At 46.8% G+C, this 17,870-nt stretch overlaps 1 protein-coding gene across 6 annotated transcripts in view; it reads right to left on the bottom strand.

The window, feature by feature from the left end:
- Nucleotides 1–196: 196 nt before the first annotated feature.
- Nucleotides 197–17,870, bottom strand: part of LOC135300433 (solute carrier family 23 member 1-like) — a 31,811-nt gene continuing 14,137 nt past the window's right edge. For 3 of the 6 annotated variants that reach the window (XM_064419887.1, XM_064419883.1, XM_064419882.1), the window contains exons 2-13: nucleotides 16,093–16,242; nucleotides 14,653–14,810; nucleotides 11,537–11,696; nucleotides 10,030–10,211; nucleotides 8,170–8,290; nucleotides 7,740–7,896; nucleotides 7,295–7,548; nucleotides 4,623–4,787; nucleotides 3,706–3,814; nucleotides 2,641–2,736; nucleotides 1,180–1,486; nucleotides 197–1,008 (exon numbers count right to left, since the gene is read on the bottom strand). In XM_064419887.1, coding sequence (XP_064275957.1) covers nucleotides 1,218–1,486; nucleotides 2,641–2,736; nucleotides 3,706–3,814; nucleotides 4,623–4,787; nucleotides 7,295–7,548; nucleotides 7,740–7,896; nucleotides 8,170–8,290; nucleotides 10,030–10,211; nucleotides 11,537–11,696; nucleotides 14,653–14,768 — 1,629 coding nt within the window. In that variant the 5' untranslated portion in view covers nucleotides 14,769–14,810; nucleotides 16,093–16,242 and the 3' untranslated portion in view covers nucleotides 197–1,008; nucleotides 1,180–1,217. Of the gene's footprint in view, nucleotides 1,009–1,179; nucleotides 1,487–1,990; nucleotides 2,029–2,640; nucleotides 2,737–3,705; nucleotides 3,815–4,622; nucleotides 4,788–7,294; nucleotides 7,549–7,739; nucleotides 7,897–8,169; nucleotides 8,291–10,029; nucleotides 10,212–11,536; nucleotides 11,697–14,652; nucleotides 14,811–16,092; nucleotides 16,243–17,870 lie in introns of those variants that run through there. The other 3 variants (XM_064419886.1, XM_064419885.1, XM_064419884.1) reach the window with 2 other exon arrangements.

Below are 17,870 nucleotides of genomic sequence, written 5' to 3'. Positions count from 1 at the left end.
AGAAGATGAACACGTTACTTGGGTCCCTCCTCTTGCATGATCATAGTTCACAAGAGTTCAGGCCTGCAAGTGATTCTTTGAATACCACCTGCCACTCACTCCAGCAACCACCCTGAGAAATACCATTACAGTGTACATGTTATTATTTAATATACTTACAAAAAGCAAGTATAATCTCAATGAAGGAAACACAAGCTTATGCTACAGCAACAATTTTATTACACAGCACCGGCAACCACAGGAGCACATGTGATCACATTGCATGTGGCCCTACAGGTTAAAGCTAATAGGGAATAGGAGCAATAACCTGCTCACCTGTTTTCTAGAGAAGTGCTTATCACCACACAATCACCACACTAGACCAAACAGGTACAGCAAGGGTACACAGGACACAGCAGCAGCATAGGGATGTGTAAGATTGTGAGCAGAAGTGTTTTCTCCATTATATTTTATGAGAATTCCTTCATCTTTGTAGGGTTGGGTGCCCTACAGTAAACTGGTTCTCCTGAGACTCCTCCCAGCATTCCAAAGGTGGGATACATTTCAGGAAGCTGGTTTTTCTGTTAGGTCAAGAACCTAACTAAGGTCTCTAGAGTCCCTTGGTGGTCTGAGGCAGAAGAGACAGGTTCAGAAGACAAACCATCCCGTTAATTTTAGATGCCTCTCTTACAACAACATTCATTTGACTGGCTAAATTATGGGAATTTGGAATGAGATAAATCATGACCTAGAGGCACCTGCTCCTTCCCCTTGGCCAGGATGAGGTATACAACACAAGGTGCTTTAAGGTGCTGGGGACTAACCCCAGCCCAAGGGATGCCTGAGAGTGCTACAAGGCCCATATCAGGGAAGCTTCTTCAGCTGCCAGATCAGGGGACAGGAAACCTTCTGCTTGAGCTGAACAGCTGCCCCTTAGTGTGCCCAAGGGTCAGTGCAAGAAGGAAACAGAACTTCTTTCCTAGGCATTTCTTGGGCTTTGGTGTTCCCCGAGGAGGGATTGGGTCCTTCCTACAAGTGAGCAGGCAGGAAGAGAGAAGGGAAAAAATTACTTCCTCAAGGCCATCAGTGGTGCAGTCAGCAGAGCTGGGAAGAGGAAGGTATTACCCTTTTCCTGCTTCCCCCCTCTAACAGCTGCCAGCTCATGCTCAGATGATGGGGGCTGTAGACATACTTTCATACCTCTGTTTCTGAGATGAGTTCTCTTGCTGGTGAAGTGCTTATATCCTTGTATCAGCACCAATATGAGAGTTTCTTTCTAAGCTTGCTTCGACACTGGTTTTCTGCCCAGCAGCCTTCAGTTCATCCATTCTCTTGTCACAAGACGGTTTTCTGGGGCACGCAGGGAGATAGTGAAACCAAGAGACATTGCAGTATCTGGTGCCTATGCCAAATGGGAGATCATAGACCTTGGAAACAAGCTGAGAGCTCTCCATCCCTCCCTTGTGGCTTTGCTTCCATGCCAGGAGCCCCCGCTCTTCCTGTGTTCCTGCAACAGCAAAGTCAGGTTGTTGTGTTTGTAACAGCAGGTGTTTCAGCACAGAGCTGCTTTGTGTGCCTCACACCCACTGCTCAAATCCCAGCAGACACAGCACAAAATACAAATCCCTTCTACTTAAACCCTTCCAGCTCCAAAGAGCTCTACAAATATTCACTACTGAGCTTCCAGACAACACCCCTTTTCCTGCAACAGCTTCCAGATAAGCAGCCTTCTCCACTGCTTTCCAGGGGAATCATGTATACCAAGAAGTTTTCACCTGCCATAGGAGATCCAAGAACTGTTCAAAGGGGAGGTTCATGCAGTGCTGGGAAAGCAAGGCTGGATGTTAACAGCCCAGACACTTCAGAGCAAATTTAGCTATCAGTTACTAGTCAGCCACAGGTATTTACCCTAGCCAAAGGAATTCCCAAGTGCCTCTAACTGCTGTGGCAGCAAAGAAAAGGGAAAGCAGTGAGCATACCTGTAAATTCTTGGGAAGGGGAGCGAGCATACCTGTAAATTCTGCCTAAAGAGGAGCTGATGATTGAAGGCTGCAGGAAAATTAATAAGCCAAAAGGAGATTAGCGAGAAGCCTCAGACAGTAACAGAATCTGGTTAAGAGAGCATCCTTTCTGCTCTTTTCGTGCAGCAGAAAAGAGAGGTTTCCTCTCCTATTCTTATGCCCTCCCTCCCCATGCTAGATGAAAATCCAAGGCTCTTTGCTGCCTGTGAGAGCCAGCACCAGTCTTTCCTACTGCTTTGGCTTTAGTTCAGCCTCACTTTTAGCAGCTCCCATACTGGCACACATTGGCTCCTTCCACTTCTTGTAGCTGCTTTCCTCTCTGATTTTAACTAGCAATATGGTTTTAGGCTGGCATTTTCCCTGAAAGACATATTTGCCAAATAAACCTTTTCCTCAGCCTGAGTTGTTCCTGACAAATTATTTCATTTTTGATAAGCTGCTGTTTTCCAGCCAGAGACCATTTCGGTGATGTCTCCTGTTCCTCACCCTTCTCTGGGAGGAGAGCAGTCACACAGTGTTTCATGGTTGCTAGCACAACTCCTATCCATAGAACAGCAGTCATGAAGAATGAAGACAAAAAGTACCAGGGAACAAACCCTAGAACAGGCATAAATTAGCAGCTCATTTCAGCAAATCCTACCTGGAATGGTGTTATCCAGGATAAAGCCCAGAAGTCCACCCACAAACATGCCAGTGGTGAGAAGCACCAGGATCACTTGGTCAAGCTGGATGATTCCTAGCAAAAAACCCAAAGATTTATATCATGGTGTAGGAAGAGCATTTTACCTGTTTTACCAGCAACACTTCTGGTGCCAGGAGGCTGCAAGCTTGCATGCTTGCTTGGACTAGGCTTGCTTGGACTAGGCTTGCAAATCCAAAGCAGAGTGTAAGATTTGGGAGTGGGAGAATGATCTCACAGTCAGTTTCAGACCTACAGTTTTACTCTACGTGGTTTTTCACAGACCCACAGTGGGCAGGAGATGGCTTATAAATACATTAAGAGCTTATTAACACTGCAGACCCCAGCACTGTCTGACAAAAAGCCACTTTCTGCTCTAAACACATTCAGCACCTGCACAACAGAACACCTAACAGATCCCTACAGGAGCATGAGCTTCAGTTCCCAAAGAAATGTGAGTGTATTTAGCATGGGATTTCACCACAGATCATCAGGTGTGATGTTTCCCCTTGAGGGCTGATGGCCATGAGCAAAGCCCAGTGGCACTGAGCATCTGACAGAGCATCTATAAAGCATGGGGTTTGTGGGCCCAGCTCTTTAATCAGCTCAGCCAGCACACCACATATGCTTTAAAAGAGGACACTGGCCTTTGTGATGAAGACATCAGTCATACAAGACACAGTGAAGGGCCAACTGTTGGAGAACTGAAAATTTCAATAAAGTGAACTTGATGGAATTTAGTAGAGGAGCAATGCTCTTGCATTTTGAAAGCACAACATTTTATTGTCTATGAGCACATAAGAAAACCTCATTCATAGAGAACCCAGTCACTGACCAAAAGCAGAGATTTCTGCACCAGAACTATGCATCAGAGCAAAAGGCAAAAATAGCCCTCACAGAAAGAAATGGGCAACAGTCAAAGCACATTTCAGCATTTTATCAGAAAAATCTATTTAAAAATATTTCTCTGGTCAGCCTTTCCTTCTGTTTCATGATGTAGAAAATGCTTCTGATGTCACTTCTTACCTGTTTCCAGTAAAGCACTATTTTTGCTTGCCCAGTTGGGAATTGTGAGGCCAGCAAATAGAGAAAATCCAAAGATAAAGATGTTTCTTGAGGAGTTCATATCTGTATACTGCAGAGAGAAATGTCTTACATTACATGCACAAAACTCTGGATTACTGTTGTGTTCATGAGACATGGTGGGATGCAAACACTGGAATCAGGAATGGACCCAGCCCTGGTGCTGCTGGGGCATTTGTGATCCTGCAGTCCCCAGTGCCAGCCAGCCTTGCCCATACCAGGGAGCCCTTTGTGATTTAGCCCCTCTGGGTACAGCCCCTTATCTTTACCTGAGGCATCACCAACATAAATGTTTGCATTTGCTGCAGTGTGGTTATAGCTGACACAGTCTGTAAGAAACTGACTTGAAACTGAGGGTGTGTGTGCAGTTTTGGGCACCACAATATAAGATATAAAGCTATTAATGAGTGTCCAAAGGAGGGCCACAAGGATGGTGAAGGGTCTGGAGGGGAAGCCATATGAGGAGCAGCTGAGGTCTGTTCAGCCTGGAGGAGGACTGAGGAGAGACCTCACTGCAGTCTGCAACTTCCACATGAGGGGAAGCAGAGGAGCAAGTACTGATCTCTTAACTCTCATGACCTGTGACAGCAAACAGCATAAAGCTGAGTCAGGGGAGGTTTAGGCTGGATATCAGGAAAAAGCTTTTCACCAGCCTGACAGAGCTCAAGAAGTAAGTGAGTGAGAAGTCAACAATGTTCTCAAGGATATGGTGTGACTCTTGGGGTGTCCTGCTCAGGGCCAGCAGTTGAACTCTATGGTCTTGATGGGTCCCTTCCAACTCAGCTTACTCTATGATTCTCTGTTTCAATGAAATGAAGTCCCCTTCAGCAGGGATGCAGCAGTGCTCACACAGCTGTTACCTGCAAATTGGAAATGCCCACTGCCGTGATAACTCCGAACATCACAAGGAACATGCCTCCAATCACAGGGATGGGAATGCTGGCAAGGATGGCCCCAACCTTCCCGAAGATGCCGCTCAGGAGCATGGCACAGGCACCAGCAATGATCACCATTCGGCTCCCTACCTGGGCAAGAGGAAGAGGAGGCAGTCACACACTGACCAGCAGGGAAAGGCAAGGGGGGCAGGCTCCAGTGCCAGCCTGTCAGGTAGGTGTTGCAGCTCTGGCCCTAGCACTGCCTGGCATGTTCAGGAACAGGTCTGGATACAGCTGCTGGTGAGCTGGGATGCTGACACTGAATGGGAAGCATCAGTATTTGTGCACCATAAATATTTATAATAAAAGGCACTCTGAAAGCATCACACCTATTTACTCAGTTTTGTCCTCTCTCCTACTATCAACAGAACTTCAACAGTTTGCTATTGAACTGAAATAACTTTTTTAAAGTTAAATTAAGAGCACAGTAATACCCACTTGTTCTTGCTTTAGCCTAGAAATATCTTGGCATACACACAAGCCTGGCATTGCAACCCTCCAGCCAGTTAACTGGACAATCTTTCCACCAGGGTTTGGATTGACATCCAGAAGTGGCTTTCAATGAGGTATCCCACAATGATCCCTCCATTCCCTAGAGACCAAGATTTCAGAGACCAGGTCTGGCTGGCTGCTCCATCCTAAGCTCTGGGATCTGATCCTTTCTATGGTCAAGAAATAAGAAGTGAGGAAGTCTTTTGCTCTGTACCTATCTGTCATCACCTATCTATTTTAAGTCTAAATATTTTAAGTCTTTCTTGATTGTGAAAGATAAAAAAAAAATATTTGGTGTGGAGTTTCAAAATAAAATTATGCATTGCCTTCAGGTGCGTCATTGCTTTTTATACTCTGGCTTAAAACCTTGGGACATTATTAGCATCTAAATGTTAATCAATAAAAGTCAACAGATCTATTTGTTCCAGGATTAGAACAAAGACTCAAAGTCTCACTTTGCTAAAATGTTGAATTACCATGTATATGGAGTTGGCCTTAAAGGCAAAAGACCTAATCCAGTGATAGCACTGTGACCATATTCTGCTAAAGCCACTAGTTTGGAGTTTGCTTCAATTATGTCAGGAGAACAATAAAATCAGTTTTCTTTCTTAAGGCTGAAGATACTGCAGGGTTCCCCCCAACATGTGGTGACTCTGAGGTCTCCTTAAAATCCTCCTTTTCTTGGAAAGGAGTTCTCAGTACTGGCATACTGGGCCTGATCAAGCAATTTAAATATTAGTGCCTGGTGCCCTGTAAGATTTTGCATTTTGGCAGCTTCTAGCAGCTTCTCCTTGCCTTATCTGTCAGCCCCTGTATGTATCTGAGATCTCCAAAGACCTCTCCGGTGGTGCTGGACATCTCTGTTTAAGAGAGGAAACAAGTCCCTTGTGTTTCCATTTGTTATGGAACAACGTGTTTCCCACATAAAAAAGAAATTAAATCTGCCTTGTGCTCTCAGCACCTCCATCTGTCCCAGGCAGATGTTTACACTGATTTAAATTGACTGAGATGACACTCCATTTTCAGCTCTTTCAAGTGTGGACAGAGTGAGCAGAGGTGGGATCCAAAGGAAATATCTCTCCTGAATCAGCAAAAATGGCATGTCCTCCTGGAGGACGTAGCATACATTGTGAGAATACATGTCCTATAATCTGGTAATTATGAATTTGGGCAGCATCCTATACATACAGTGCATGCAGCAAACTACACATCAGGAAAGAACTGGCTCAGGTAGATGGTTAGTATGCACAGACTTCTTAAGTGACAATGCACACGTGGTGATAGGCTGAACTGGACTCCATGCAGACATCCATGCAGCCCTTGGCGCTTGAGGCAGCCACCTCAGTCCAACACTAACACTGCATTGTGTGAAAAATGCTTGTGGTGAGTGAGGTTTGTAAAATCCAGTGAAATAAGCAATATTACAGAGTGGAAGCTGTAAGGAAGCTGCATTTATTTACTGACTCACAGCTCTTCTGGCATGACATTGCTTATTTGGCAATGATTTGAAAATGTTGTCCAGTTAGCAGCTAGATATCTGTCAGCCTATCCTATGGTTGCAAGGCTTAGTGAAAATCTTTGATCTGATTGTCAAGCTTATCTCTGGAAATTTCTTTCCCTGATAAGTGCAATTAATATACTCAAGGGACTCACACACAAACCTTTGCAATCACATTTTACAACCCTGAAGAAATAGTCTACCTTTCACACGATTGCCATCCTTGGGTTATAGAAGTTGTGGAATTTGAAGCCTTATTAATATTCACCCTTTCCCTTTCTCTCCTCTTCCTCTCTGCATCCGTAGAGGTTAGCTCAGATGCACCATAGTCTCTTCAGCCTTACCTAGGCCAGGTGTCTGAGTGAGTGCACAAATTCCCTGTGCAGGCCAGAGGCACAGAAAGGGAAGCACTGCCCACCTCTGCTAAGTCATTTGTAATGCTGCTGAGCCGGTCACCAACGTGCCAAGCCACAATTTTCCCGTGTTCTAAGTTACATATAAGTTATAAAACTTCTGGGAGGTGGCCTGAGATCACTCCCCTGGTCCAGCACACAGCCTCCTGTACACGCCCCGGCGGGGGAGCGCTGCGGGAGGCGGCGAGGCTCACCTTGGTGATGCCCAGGGCTCCCACATTCTCGCTGTAGGACGTGGTGCCGCTGCCCGTGCCCCAGGCCCCGGCCAGGAGGCAGCCGATGCCCTCCATGCCGATGCCGCGGCTGATGGCGTGCTTGGGCGGCGGCGGGGCCCCGCACAGGCGGGCACAGGCGTAGTAATCTCCCACGGACTCCAGCATGGAGGAAATCACCCCGGCTAGGATGCCAAAGACCCCGGCCAGGCTCACTGTTGGCGTTCCCCACTGGCCTGCAAGTAAAGAGCTCGGTTTAGGTGGAATTTCAGGGTTTCATTTGCCCTGAAATCCGCCCCGGGGAAGGAAGAACAGCAGGAATGCCTGTGGGTGTTCGCCTGATTTTTGACATTTCATCTCCTCCGGGTAGTCATAGGTGGAGGTGCAAGCCGGAGTAGGCAGGATGGGGAAGGGGAGGCAGTGGTACCTGGGAAAGGCAGCCGAAACCAGGGAGCCTGTGACAGAACGTCCCCACGGCTGTCTGTCCGGGCCAGGTGGCCGTAGGCAGCGGGGGCCGCAGGGAGGACGCTGGTCACTGTCAGCACGTAGCAGAGCAGCCAGCTCAGGGACAGCCCCAGCAGCACCTGCCCATCACAAGCAGCAGTGGGGTCTGGTTAGGCCACGGCTGCGTCTGCAGCCTCGTGGCCCTCTCTTCTTCTCTCCTTCTCTCCCTCCCTCCCTCCCTCCCTCCCAATAATTAGGGCCATGGGGAGCTTTTTCCTGTCTGCCCCTCACCACACAGGCTCAGCTGGGAAGCACTCACTCATCTGGACACGAGTGGAAAGAGCCCAGGCAGCCCGGGGTGGGTGAGGCCAGTCCCTGACACAATTCCCTGGTATCCAGGATCCCCAACATACCGGGAAGATCTGGAAGAGGTAGATTGGAGAGGAGTGGAACTTCTTGCCTCTCTGGTAAGACGGCAGTGGCACAGCAACATGTTTCAAGTACTGAGAGAACAGAACTATGAAAAAAATAGTCCTAGAAGGAGGGGAAATGAGACCATAAACAAAAGGATGCCCAGCTGCCCACCTGTCCCCAAAGAACTACCAAAGAACCCAAGACTCCAGAAGACCCATAAAAACAGTCTCTCAGCAGCAGAGGGTGGCTCCCCACTCCACCAAGCCAGACATGGAGCAGGCTTTCCACCACAATCTACTGAGAGCTCCGCATATTTGCAAATAACTCTTTTACCCTTATTGTTTCAAGACTGACACCACAGGCAGTGCATCTGTGAGTACAACACAGTTGCAGAAAGGTTACAAAATGCCTCATAAGTAAAAGAAAGACCTGAGAGACATGCAAGGTTCAGGTTCTGCCTGTGTAATTCAGATATACTAGAAATACAGGATTTATTCTTTCCTGATTTCTGGTTTATCTATTTTGCTCTTCAAGGGGCAAAAAGCTCCTGTAACACAGAGTAAAAGAAGATTGGGTTTGCCCGTGCAAATCTCCTGTGCTGTTTTGAAAGAAAAAACCATGGTGGTTCTGTGGGGTTGCACATGGTGCCCTCAGAGCCCTCCCAGCCAGCCAAGAAGAGCATGACTCTCTGTCTGTGAGCGCTGAGCGACGGAGGGGTCCCCCATGGCAGGGGTGTTCCCATGTGTCCCTGGCAGCACCCAGGGCTTGTGCTGAGGGGAGTAACTGCAGCTGCTCCTCTCCCATCCCTTGTGTAGGACACATCTGGGAACAGCAGCACATCTGGGTGCACTCAGAGCCTGCCCCCCATGTGCCTTTTGCCCAGAGAGGCCAACCAGATCAAGCTGGAGGCTACCACATGTGGAGAGAGGGCAGGGGCTGGGCATCCCACTTCGACTGCTGAGCTGGTAGAAGACCATGGACGTTTCCTGGGTTAGCCAGGCCTCTGAAGGGCTCCTCATTATTTTACAACAAATCTAAATTTTATACAGGGAGTGAATTAATCTGGATAGGATTTGGTGAGAAATCAATTGCACCAGCTGAAGTGCACTGACTTCACTGGAAAGCTGGTAGTTTTCTCCACGTGAAAAGGTGACAAACTGTAGGTGCAATAGTCAGGGACAGGCAGAATTCCAACAGTGCAAAGAAAACTCTGTCCTCACTTCTCTGCAAAGACACTCCATGACATACGCAATTCAAAGCACTGGATGACTGGAGGAAGAAAGTCTGAGGAGGAACTGGTTTACATTTGTGGTTTCTAATGCTACAGAGTCCAGACAGACTGCGTGAGAGCACACTTTGTTCATTTGCATAAACAAAGGTGCTCAGCAGCCTTACGACTCTGGAGAGAACAATTCCTCCTACTCATGTGAAGACAATACATAAAGCACCAGCTATTTCAACACAGAATACCTGAATGCTCAACTTGGTCATTTTAGGAATGTCTTTTAAACTTAAATAATGGGTGTGTAAGACTGTGTGTATAGACAATGGTGATGGAGACTGCACACACATGGGGAAGGCTTGTATCTCTACTGACCCAAGAACTTTGTATTTTTACAAAAATCAGTGTTTTTTAAACTCATTTTTGGGTTTTGCTTTGTTGCTGAGGGCTTCGCCTCCTGGGAGTTGGAGGAGAATGACTGTCACATGGCTGCCTTGCACAAGCCTGTCACATGTTAGTGCTCAACAAATAAACCTTGAACCCAGGGGAACTCTGCTATGGACTGTGATGTTTGGTTTCATATTAGAGGCAGGTGGTTTGTGTACTCTCATCTTTCCCGCAGAGATGTGAGACTTACAGGAATGCTATGCCCCAGTGCTGCCCAGCCATATCTCCAGCCGACTCAAACAGAGGTAGTGCAACCAAGGTGATAGTGGGGGCAATTGTCAGGGGGCCGATGAACCTCATCAGCAATCCAATCAGGCCAGAAAATCCAACGAAGATTTGAAAACAAGAAGTTACAATGATAGTTCCTTGCACCTGGAAAAACGGAGGATGAAAACAGAGGTTGGAAGGAGCTCCAGCTGTTGAGCCCTTTCTTCAGGTCAGTGCAAATCCAGCAGGAGAGCCAGGCTCAGTCTCGAGTGACAGACTGGCATGGAGGCCTCCTGCTAACAACAGTAAAACCTGGCTGAGAATTACATGTGGGAAGGACCACCAAAGCAGCAGCACAGCAACTCCCGCCATGGCTGATGGATTTAGTCCTCACCAGGGCTAATTTTGTTCCAGAGATCACCTCTTCCCTGTCCCCTTGGGCCACCCAAGCATGCATCACCTGCCCTGCACTCTCCTGCCTGCTCCCCCAAGACAGGGGAAAAGCTCTTTCCCCAAAAACAGGGGGAAAGCAGGGCCATAGTATCCACTGATCTTCCTTTTGGGAAGGGCTTGGGTCTCTTCAGCACACTGCTGAAGCAAGTGACTCATCACAGCCTCTTTTTTTTTTCCTGAGTATCAGTTTCACTCTGGGAACACATTTATCACCCTGAACTTCCCAGTGTTTGACAATCACTGCCAAGGAGCCAGCAATTACATTCTGAAATGCTGCTCACTTCAGTGTCAGCTTCAGGCAGGGGCAGGGCTGCTCTCTGCCTTCTCAGATCTGGTGACAAGCTGGAACCTCTGTGGTGCTGAGCACCTTCCTTTCCCCAGCTCCAAAGGGAAGAGAAACACAGGCTGGGTGAATGACCCAGGCTGAAACGAGATGTCAGCAGTGCCCTTGTGATAGATTTATGTATATCAGCAGAGAGCAACCTGTGCTGCACAGCAAACCCCTGGTGAGCTTTCAAAAATTCCCAAGAGGTTTGGAAAACACACCAACAAATGGATCCACAGAGGCAAATTTAGTCACTTGCTCTGATAAAGGCAATTGATGTAGAATAAGGCAATTAAACTCCTCCCTTCTGATTACTCAAGAATGTCCTTTTCCTTAATATTTACAGTAGGTTTTGCCTTGCATTTTTTACTAGGCTTCCTGTGCTTAGACAAGGTTCTTTCCTTGAAAATATTCTCGCTCCCTTTCTTCTTCTAGGCTAACCATGCTTTATAGAGAAGGGATCTGACTGGACCAGTGGAGACTTTGCTGGGACCATAAATCACTTGAGGAGGTCTGCATGTCCCCTGCTCAGCAGCAGTGAAGCACCTACTTTTTTGAGAGAATAGATGTTTAGAAAGCTGTAACAGCTTGAGGGCCAAGGTTCATTGGGAATAGAAGTTTCTCCAGCTGTGGTGGCCATGATATGGTCAGGGACTTTACTGAAAGCAAGCAGCCCTGACACAGAGCAGGTGCTGCTGAAAATGCAACATACCTCTCGCATCCGTGTCTGCCAGACTTGGATGAATTCTGGTGAAGAGGCATTCACCAGGGTGGCGTTGTTTGTCCAGGCTGGGCACTTCCAGTTGGGGAGAGACAGCATTGCCAAGGTGGGGGTCAGGAATGTTAAAGTCCCTCCTTGAACAATAGGCAGCCTGGAAGGAAAGCAGAGGGGAAAAAAATGACAAGTGAGAGTGCTAGAAACTCTGCTCTATAAGGGAGGAAAGAAAGGAAAGCAAAATAATTTTAAAAATCAGTCTGCCTATAGCTTCTGACAGTATCTTTTGAATTGTTGTGGCAGGTCATTGTCACTGACTATGGGGAGGAATTGCTGCCCACTGCATGCAAGAGCACTGACATGGGGTAAGAGCTGAGGTTCAAATACCACCAATGGAGGGGCACATCAGTGCTACAGTCAACCCTGCTACCCCATGTTAAGGAAGAAGTAGTGCTTCTAATGGCTGATGAGACCACAGACCTGCACAGAGTAGGAAAAATCTGGCGGAGGGAAGAAGACCAAGAAAGAAAGATGGTGAGATGCTGAAGAAAAGCTCAGTGTCAATCTTGCCAATATCCAGTTGCTTCCTCTCTCTCCTTTGGCTGCTTTGGTTTTCTTCACAATGTGCTCATGCACACAAGGGCATGCACTAGCTACTCTCCATGTCACAACGATCCTCAGTCTGAGAGTGATAGAAAAGGTGACTTGGCTTTTAATACACTGGGTTTTAATGCCAATTCCTCTTCTGCATTTCCACTGAAACTAGAAAGGAAACCTGCATGGAGGGGTCTATGGACACTGACTGGGTGAGACCTTGGTTCTCCCCCCGCACCACATGTCTCCTGGCTTAGAGTATCTCTCCCTCTGGGAATCCCTCAGAGTAGCAAGGAGGCTGTATTTCCAGAGCAGTTCAGCACTGGCTTCATGCAGAGATTTACAGAGCAGAGCAATGCTCTTTTGAGCTGCACCAGCCTCTTTTACTATGCATGAAGAAATGAAGACAGAGACCTAAAAGGCCTGACTGGCTCCTCAAAACCCTCACTGCAGTGGGAGTATTTTTAACCATTCCTCTACTGTGCTTGAAAAATCCTAAGCTGCCTGAGGGTGGGGACAACATCCCTGAAACAGCCAAGGGAAATCTCCAAGGTGCCTCTGTTTCCTTCCTTTAGGAAGCACCCCTAGGAAAACCCCTAAAGCAACCTTTCCTTGTGCCAGGAGCTCTCATGGCACCTGTTCAGAAAAGCCATGGGACAGCAATTCAGGTGACTGCTTTTGCAGGGCACAGCTTCCCTGAAACCGAGGAATTTCTAACATTCTTTAAACAAGAGATGGCGTAGATGTAACAGACCATGTCTCTGTCACCTAAACCAAATATTTATACTAGTCATGCACAACTGAAGCACTGTCAAAGCTTTGAAACAATTTTGTTGGGCAAGGCACAAAAAACAAACCAAAAGAAACAGAGAAGGCCCAGGGCCATGACTTAGAGTCCAACAATAGATTTATAGTTCCTGTTGTGTTGGTCCCTAAGATATTTCACCCAGTGTTGCCATGGGTAGGCTCAGAGGAAAACAGGGTGCCAAGGTGATGCTCATGGGGTACACTGAACTCTTTCCTGTGAGGTTTGCAAGAGGGAAAGCTGCAGAAATAGGGAAGGCAATACTATGTGTTGATATTAAGTATATGATGTCCAAGCATTTACTAAGCAAGACTCACCATAAGGGCAAATGACCTGTGTCTGCCCTCAGGAGCCTCACAGTGTCTCCAGCAACTGTCTGGGACCCACTGCTGCCTTTTCATGCTGTGTAACATGACTGAGTTGCAGGTTGCAGTGGGTCAGCTTTTCCCTTGGCTATTGCTTCATGAATTTCCTCATGCCTTATTGTTGGGGTCAGCAACAAGGCAACTGCACCCTCAGCATGGCAAAAGCCATTCAAGTTTATCCCATGGGAACAACTCCTTACCACTTAATTTGATCTGTTGTACCTCAATTAGCTATTCATCCATGGGAGAGAAAGGCTCTCTGCTACTCTTTAATCCCCAGTTAACAGAGAGCAGGGGACATTACAGCTCTCAGAAATGCACCAAGGTGTTTGGAGGGTGCCTGGGAGAGCTCAGAATTGCACCAGCAGCGATGGTCATGCACTCCAGCCTGAATTTAGTTGGAAACCCAGTTTCTCTGTTTTTTGTGGTCAAGGTGCTCCTCCTTCCTCCACTACTCCTGTAGCAATGTAGGAGAAGGGGAGCACACCTCAGGAAGTTTGTCTACAGACACTTCCTAAGACTAAGAGAGACAGAAAAGTTTCAGTAGTGAATGAAGCAGAAGGAGGAAAAACATTTTGCGCAGCTGGCAGTTGACAGTGATTAACCACAGTCCCTCAGATTCAGAAGGCACAGAATGGATAACTTTTGTCTTTGAAGCAAAAAACATGGGTTCCCGCCATACTGGAGGAAAAAGCAGCCTGTGGAAAGAGAGAGACAGCCCAGAGTTATGACAAGGGGAATAGAAGAAATTTTTCAAGGTCAGCAAAGATACAGGATCTTTCTGGAAAGGGGGAGTACTTGCAGTACTCTCATTAAATACTTCTTTTTCTGGGTACTGAATGGCAACTCCATGATCATCTCACTGCTAGCTGCTCATCAGCAAAGGATTTACCTTTTATGCTACAAATCCCTGAGCATGGGAAGTGGCACAACCTAAGAGGATGTGCTGCTGAACTCTTCCCTGAGTCCCTAAGTGGTGGCACATGGACTTCATCTCTAGAGTTTCCTGTAGAATTTGTGCTCTCTTGACCCTGGGCCCAAATCAGAAGGCTCCTGCATCAGCTGGAAGATCCCTGGAGTAAGGAACAAGCAGGTACTTTTACTGCATGTTGCAATGCTCTATTATTTTGAGGACAGATTCCTTTTAAGCCCAGCAAAAAGTATAGGAAGTATCAGGAGATGCAAAATTCGGAACAGCAAGGTAAGCCTGCAAAGCTCTCAGCAGTTTCAGGGTGCTTTGGCATGGACCCCGATGCCCAAGGGTAACAAATAACTGATAAACTCTTCAACAGGGTGGTGGCCTAGCACACAGTAATTGCTCATGTTCTCAGCTCCTGCATTTAGCCTACCTTACTCCAAAGAGGACTTGCAGCAGGGTGCAAATTCCTGAGACAAAGATGATGGTGCTGATCAGGTGGCTCTGGGTCAGTAGGTCATGCTGGAGGCAAAGGCCTTTGGAGAGCATCAGCGGAACGGCTACAAGACCTCCTATGGCTGTCAAGAAGTGCTAGGAGCCACAGAGAAAGACTGGGTGAAGAAGGACACAGAACTGGCTGTGTGTTATTACCATGCTGTTGAGAGAACTCACAGATCTGTGCTTGGGCAATACTAACATTACCCATTCTCTCTCCTTTTTTTTAGGCAGCTTTAATGCTCTGTTAGGAGCTGTTGCAAAGCACCTACAGGAATTGCAATGCACCCACTGAGCTGTCTCCTCCTTTACACGTCCAAAGACCTTTTGCAGTGCTGTGGACTTCCCAGGCCACTGTCAGACATGACCAGTTTATCCCCAGCATCTGCACACAAAGCTGTTGGACATACTTTTCCAGGAAGCTGCGGACCTCCCAAGGTACATGGAGAGAGCAATCAGGCAAAGTGAATGCAAATATTTCAGTCCATCTTATTTGCACCACAAAGGATGACATAAAAAGTTGGCAAATTGGAGCTACACGTTTTTTGCCATTAGTAGCTTTTCTCACACAGCACAATTATGGATAACTATAGAAAGTGAGTGCCAAAGAATGGAAGAATTGGGCATTGTATTTGTCAGAAGAGGCACAGACATATTTCTGCAATGACCTGTTGTAAATGACTAAATCTGAAAACAATTTTTAAAACCTCTTTTTGTTTTCACTATTAACCTATGTTGTTCACTCTCACTTTGGAGCACAGCACTGCAGTGGCACTCAGAAACACACTTTATTCATTACAGGCATGTTTTATTAAAATTATGATGCAGATGTGTTGGGTTGATACACTCTAAATTTCCCTTTAAGAAAACAAAGTACAAAATTCCACCAACCTCCAAGCACAGTCCATCATTATCTTAAGACTCTGAGGTCTCTTTTCCCACAGGCTGCCTACCCTGCATGGCATTGGTGGCACTGGGTCATTTAACACACCTGGGCACAGACACCAGCCAAAACAGATGTGGCCTGCTGCTGAGTTTTTGTTGCCATGGGAAGGCAGAAGTTCAGAAACCCCTTACACATTTGGCTGCCTTCAGCCAAGGTAGCCAAAAAGTTCTTATTTACTGTTTGACCCCAACCCCAGGACACTGCCTGACCATTTGCACTTCCAAGAGTGTAATGTAGCTGTGGTCATGATGATAATAGTCAGTGCTAAGGATGTGAACTAAAGGACTTGAGCTCACTAAGATCCAGCCTCAGAGCTCCAGTCAAGCCCTGCGGAAGTAAAACACTCCCAAATTCAGGTTTCACCCCAGTTAACTGGCTGAACAGCCACGTAACTTTCACCTACTCCCAGCCTCCACCTGCTTCCCATCTCACCTGAATGCCCAGCAGGATGCACAGATACCAGGGAGGCACATCTGTGACACTGTAGCCAAGCTTGGTCCCGCTGTGGCTAGAGCCTCCACCCTCCTCTGGGCCCCAGGCACCACGATCTGGTGAGGAATGGCAGTGGCTCCCATGTTTACCCTGGACAACAGGAGAGACACTTTGTTAGCCAGAGCCTGGCCTTGTAGATATCCAGCAACCACCTCTCTTGCAGCCACGCTCCACGTCTGGAAGGAATACCCCCTGTGTAGCTTTCAACAATATGTGATCTTTAAAAAAACAAAACCAAAACAAACAAGCAAACAAAAAAAACAAAGGACGGAAAATTAAAACAGAGGCACAAAACATATATGGAAAATTTTTGTATGTGCTGGTGTGTCTAAGCCTGAAGAAACACTAGATGGTGTCTCAATCTCAAAGGGACATCCAGACAAAGTGAGTAAATATCATTAAAATCTAGTTAAGGATGAAGAAACTGCAACCAGAAGCAAGGAAGAGTGTGCAGTGGGCTTACCAGTGAAAGCTGCACTGTCCTCTGGTCTCTGTACCTCCTGACAATTCCACCCAAACAGTATTTTGTATAAAACATGCTAAAATACCTGGCTGCCGCTAATTACTGAGTAGAAGCACATTTTATATTTCATCTCCTGGGTCTTCTCTTTCAGACTCCTTATGCTCACCTTTACCAGTATTCTGCCTTGATAAAGACACCTCCCTTTTGTCCTACTAGAAAACCCTGTTCCTCCAGAGGAGCTGGGTGAAATACAGGGACACCAGTAGATGGGAAATCCCAGCATCCATGCCAAAGGATCTGGCTGAAACTGCTACCCAGGGAGGCTCAGGTCTCCCTCCCAGGCAGCCAGAAGACCGAGGGCTTCCCAGGGAGCTCTATGCCTTTCAGTGTTTATTTATATAAAGATGCATTTTGCCAAGGAAAGCAAAGTAGTGCTTTGCTTCATTTGCCACAGCTTTGAAATTGAGCAAATTCTCCTAGTTGTCCATGCCTCCTTTCAGCCCACTCTGACCCCTGTGCACACACACACACATAGGGTGGAAAGAGGCTGCCTGGGAAACCACAACATTTAGAGCCAGATGCAAAAGCTAATTAAGATCCCAAGATCCCAAAGCATTTGTTTCATTGGCCTGTCTCCAATCAGCAAGTCCTCAGTATCCTGGCAGCAGAGGGCTTTTCTGGGCTGAGATGCCCTACTCTATCAGGCAGGGACAGAAACCTACTGTCTGGAGAAGCTTAATCAGTTTGTCTGCACCAAACTTTTTTGGGTTTGTTGTTTTTTTGATTTTTTTATCCTCCAAGTCCTGCAGAAGCCTCAAGACACCAAAATACCCAACACAATAGCAAAGTGTCTGCAGTAACACTCCTGGCATACCTACTGATGGAGACAAACAGGTAGTGCTGTGGTCAGGAACAGAGATGTAAAATTAATGTTGCATTCTGTTGTAAATTTTGCAGGTGTGGCAGATTATTACCAAAATCATTTGCCTGAAACCTCCAGTTTTGCATTCTCTTGGCTGAGTCTCCAAAGTCCCATTTTAGGTCATGCTGTTGAAAACAGACCATGTAATCCCCAAGACCCAGACCCTAATATTGTTATTGAACTGTTGTGTGAGGGGTGGGGAACTCAGGTTGTAAGGGTATAATTGAATTAATTATGAATTTCTTTGTTCAAGGTCCCTCCCCAGCAGCACCCAGCTTGAGCTGTTTCTACTGCAGTACCACTCGAATAAACAACCTTAATCAACTTAAAGCC

Source organism: Passer domesticus, chromosome 5, assembly GCF_036417665.1.
Source record: "Passer domesticus isolate bPasDom1 chromosome 5, bPasDom1.hap1, whole genome shotgun sequence".
NCBI classification, from domain to species: domain Eukaryota; kingdom Metazoa; phylum Chordata; class Aves; order Passeriformes; family Passeridae; genus Passer; species Passer domesticus.
This window is presented reverse-complemented; position numbering and strand designations above follow the sequence as displayed.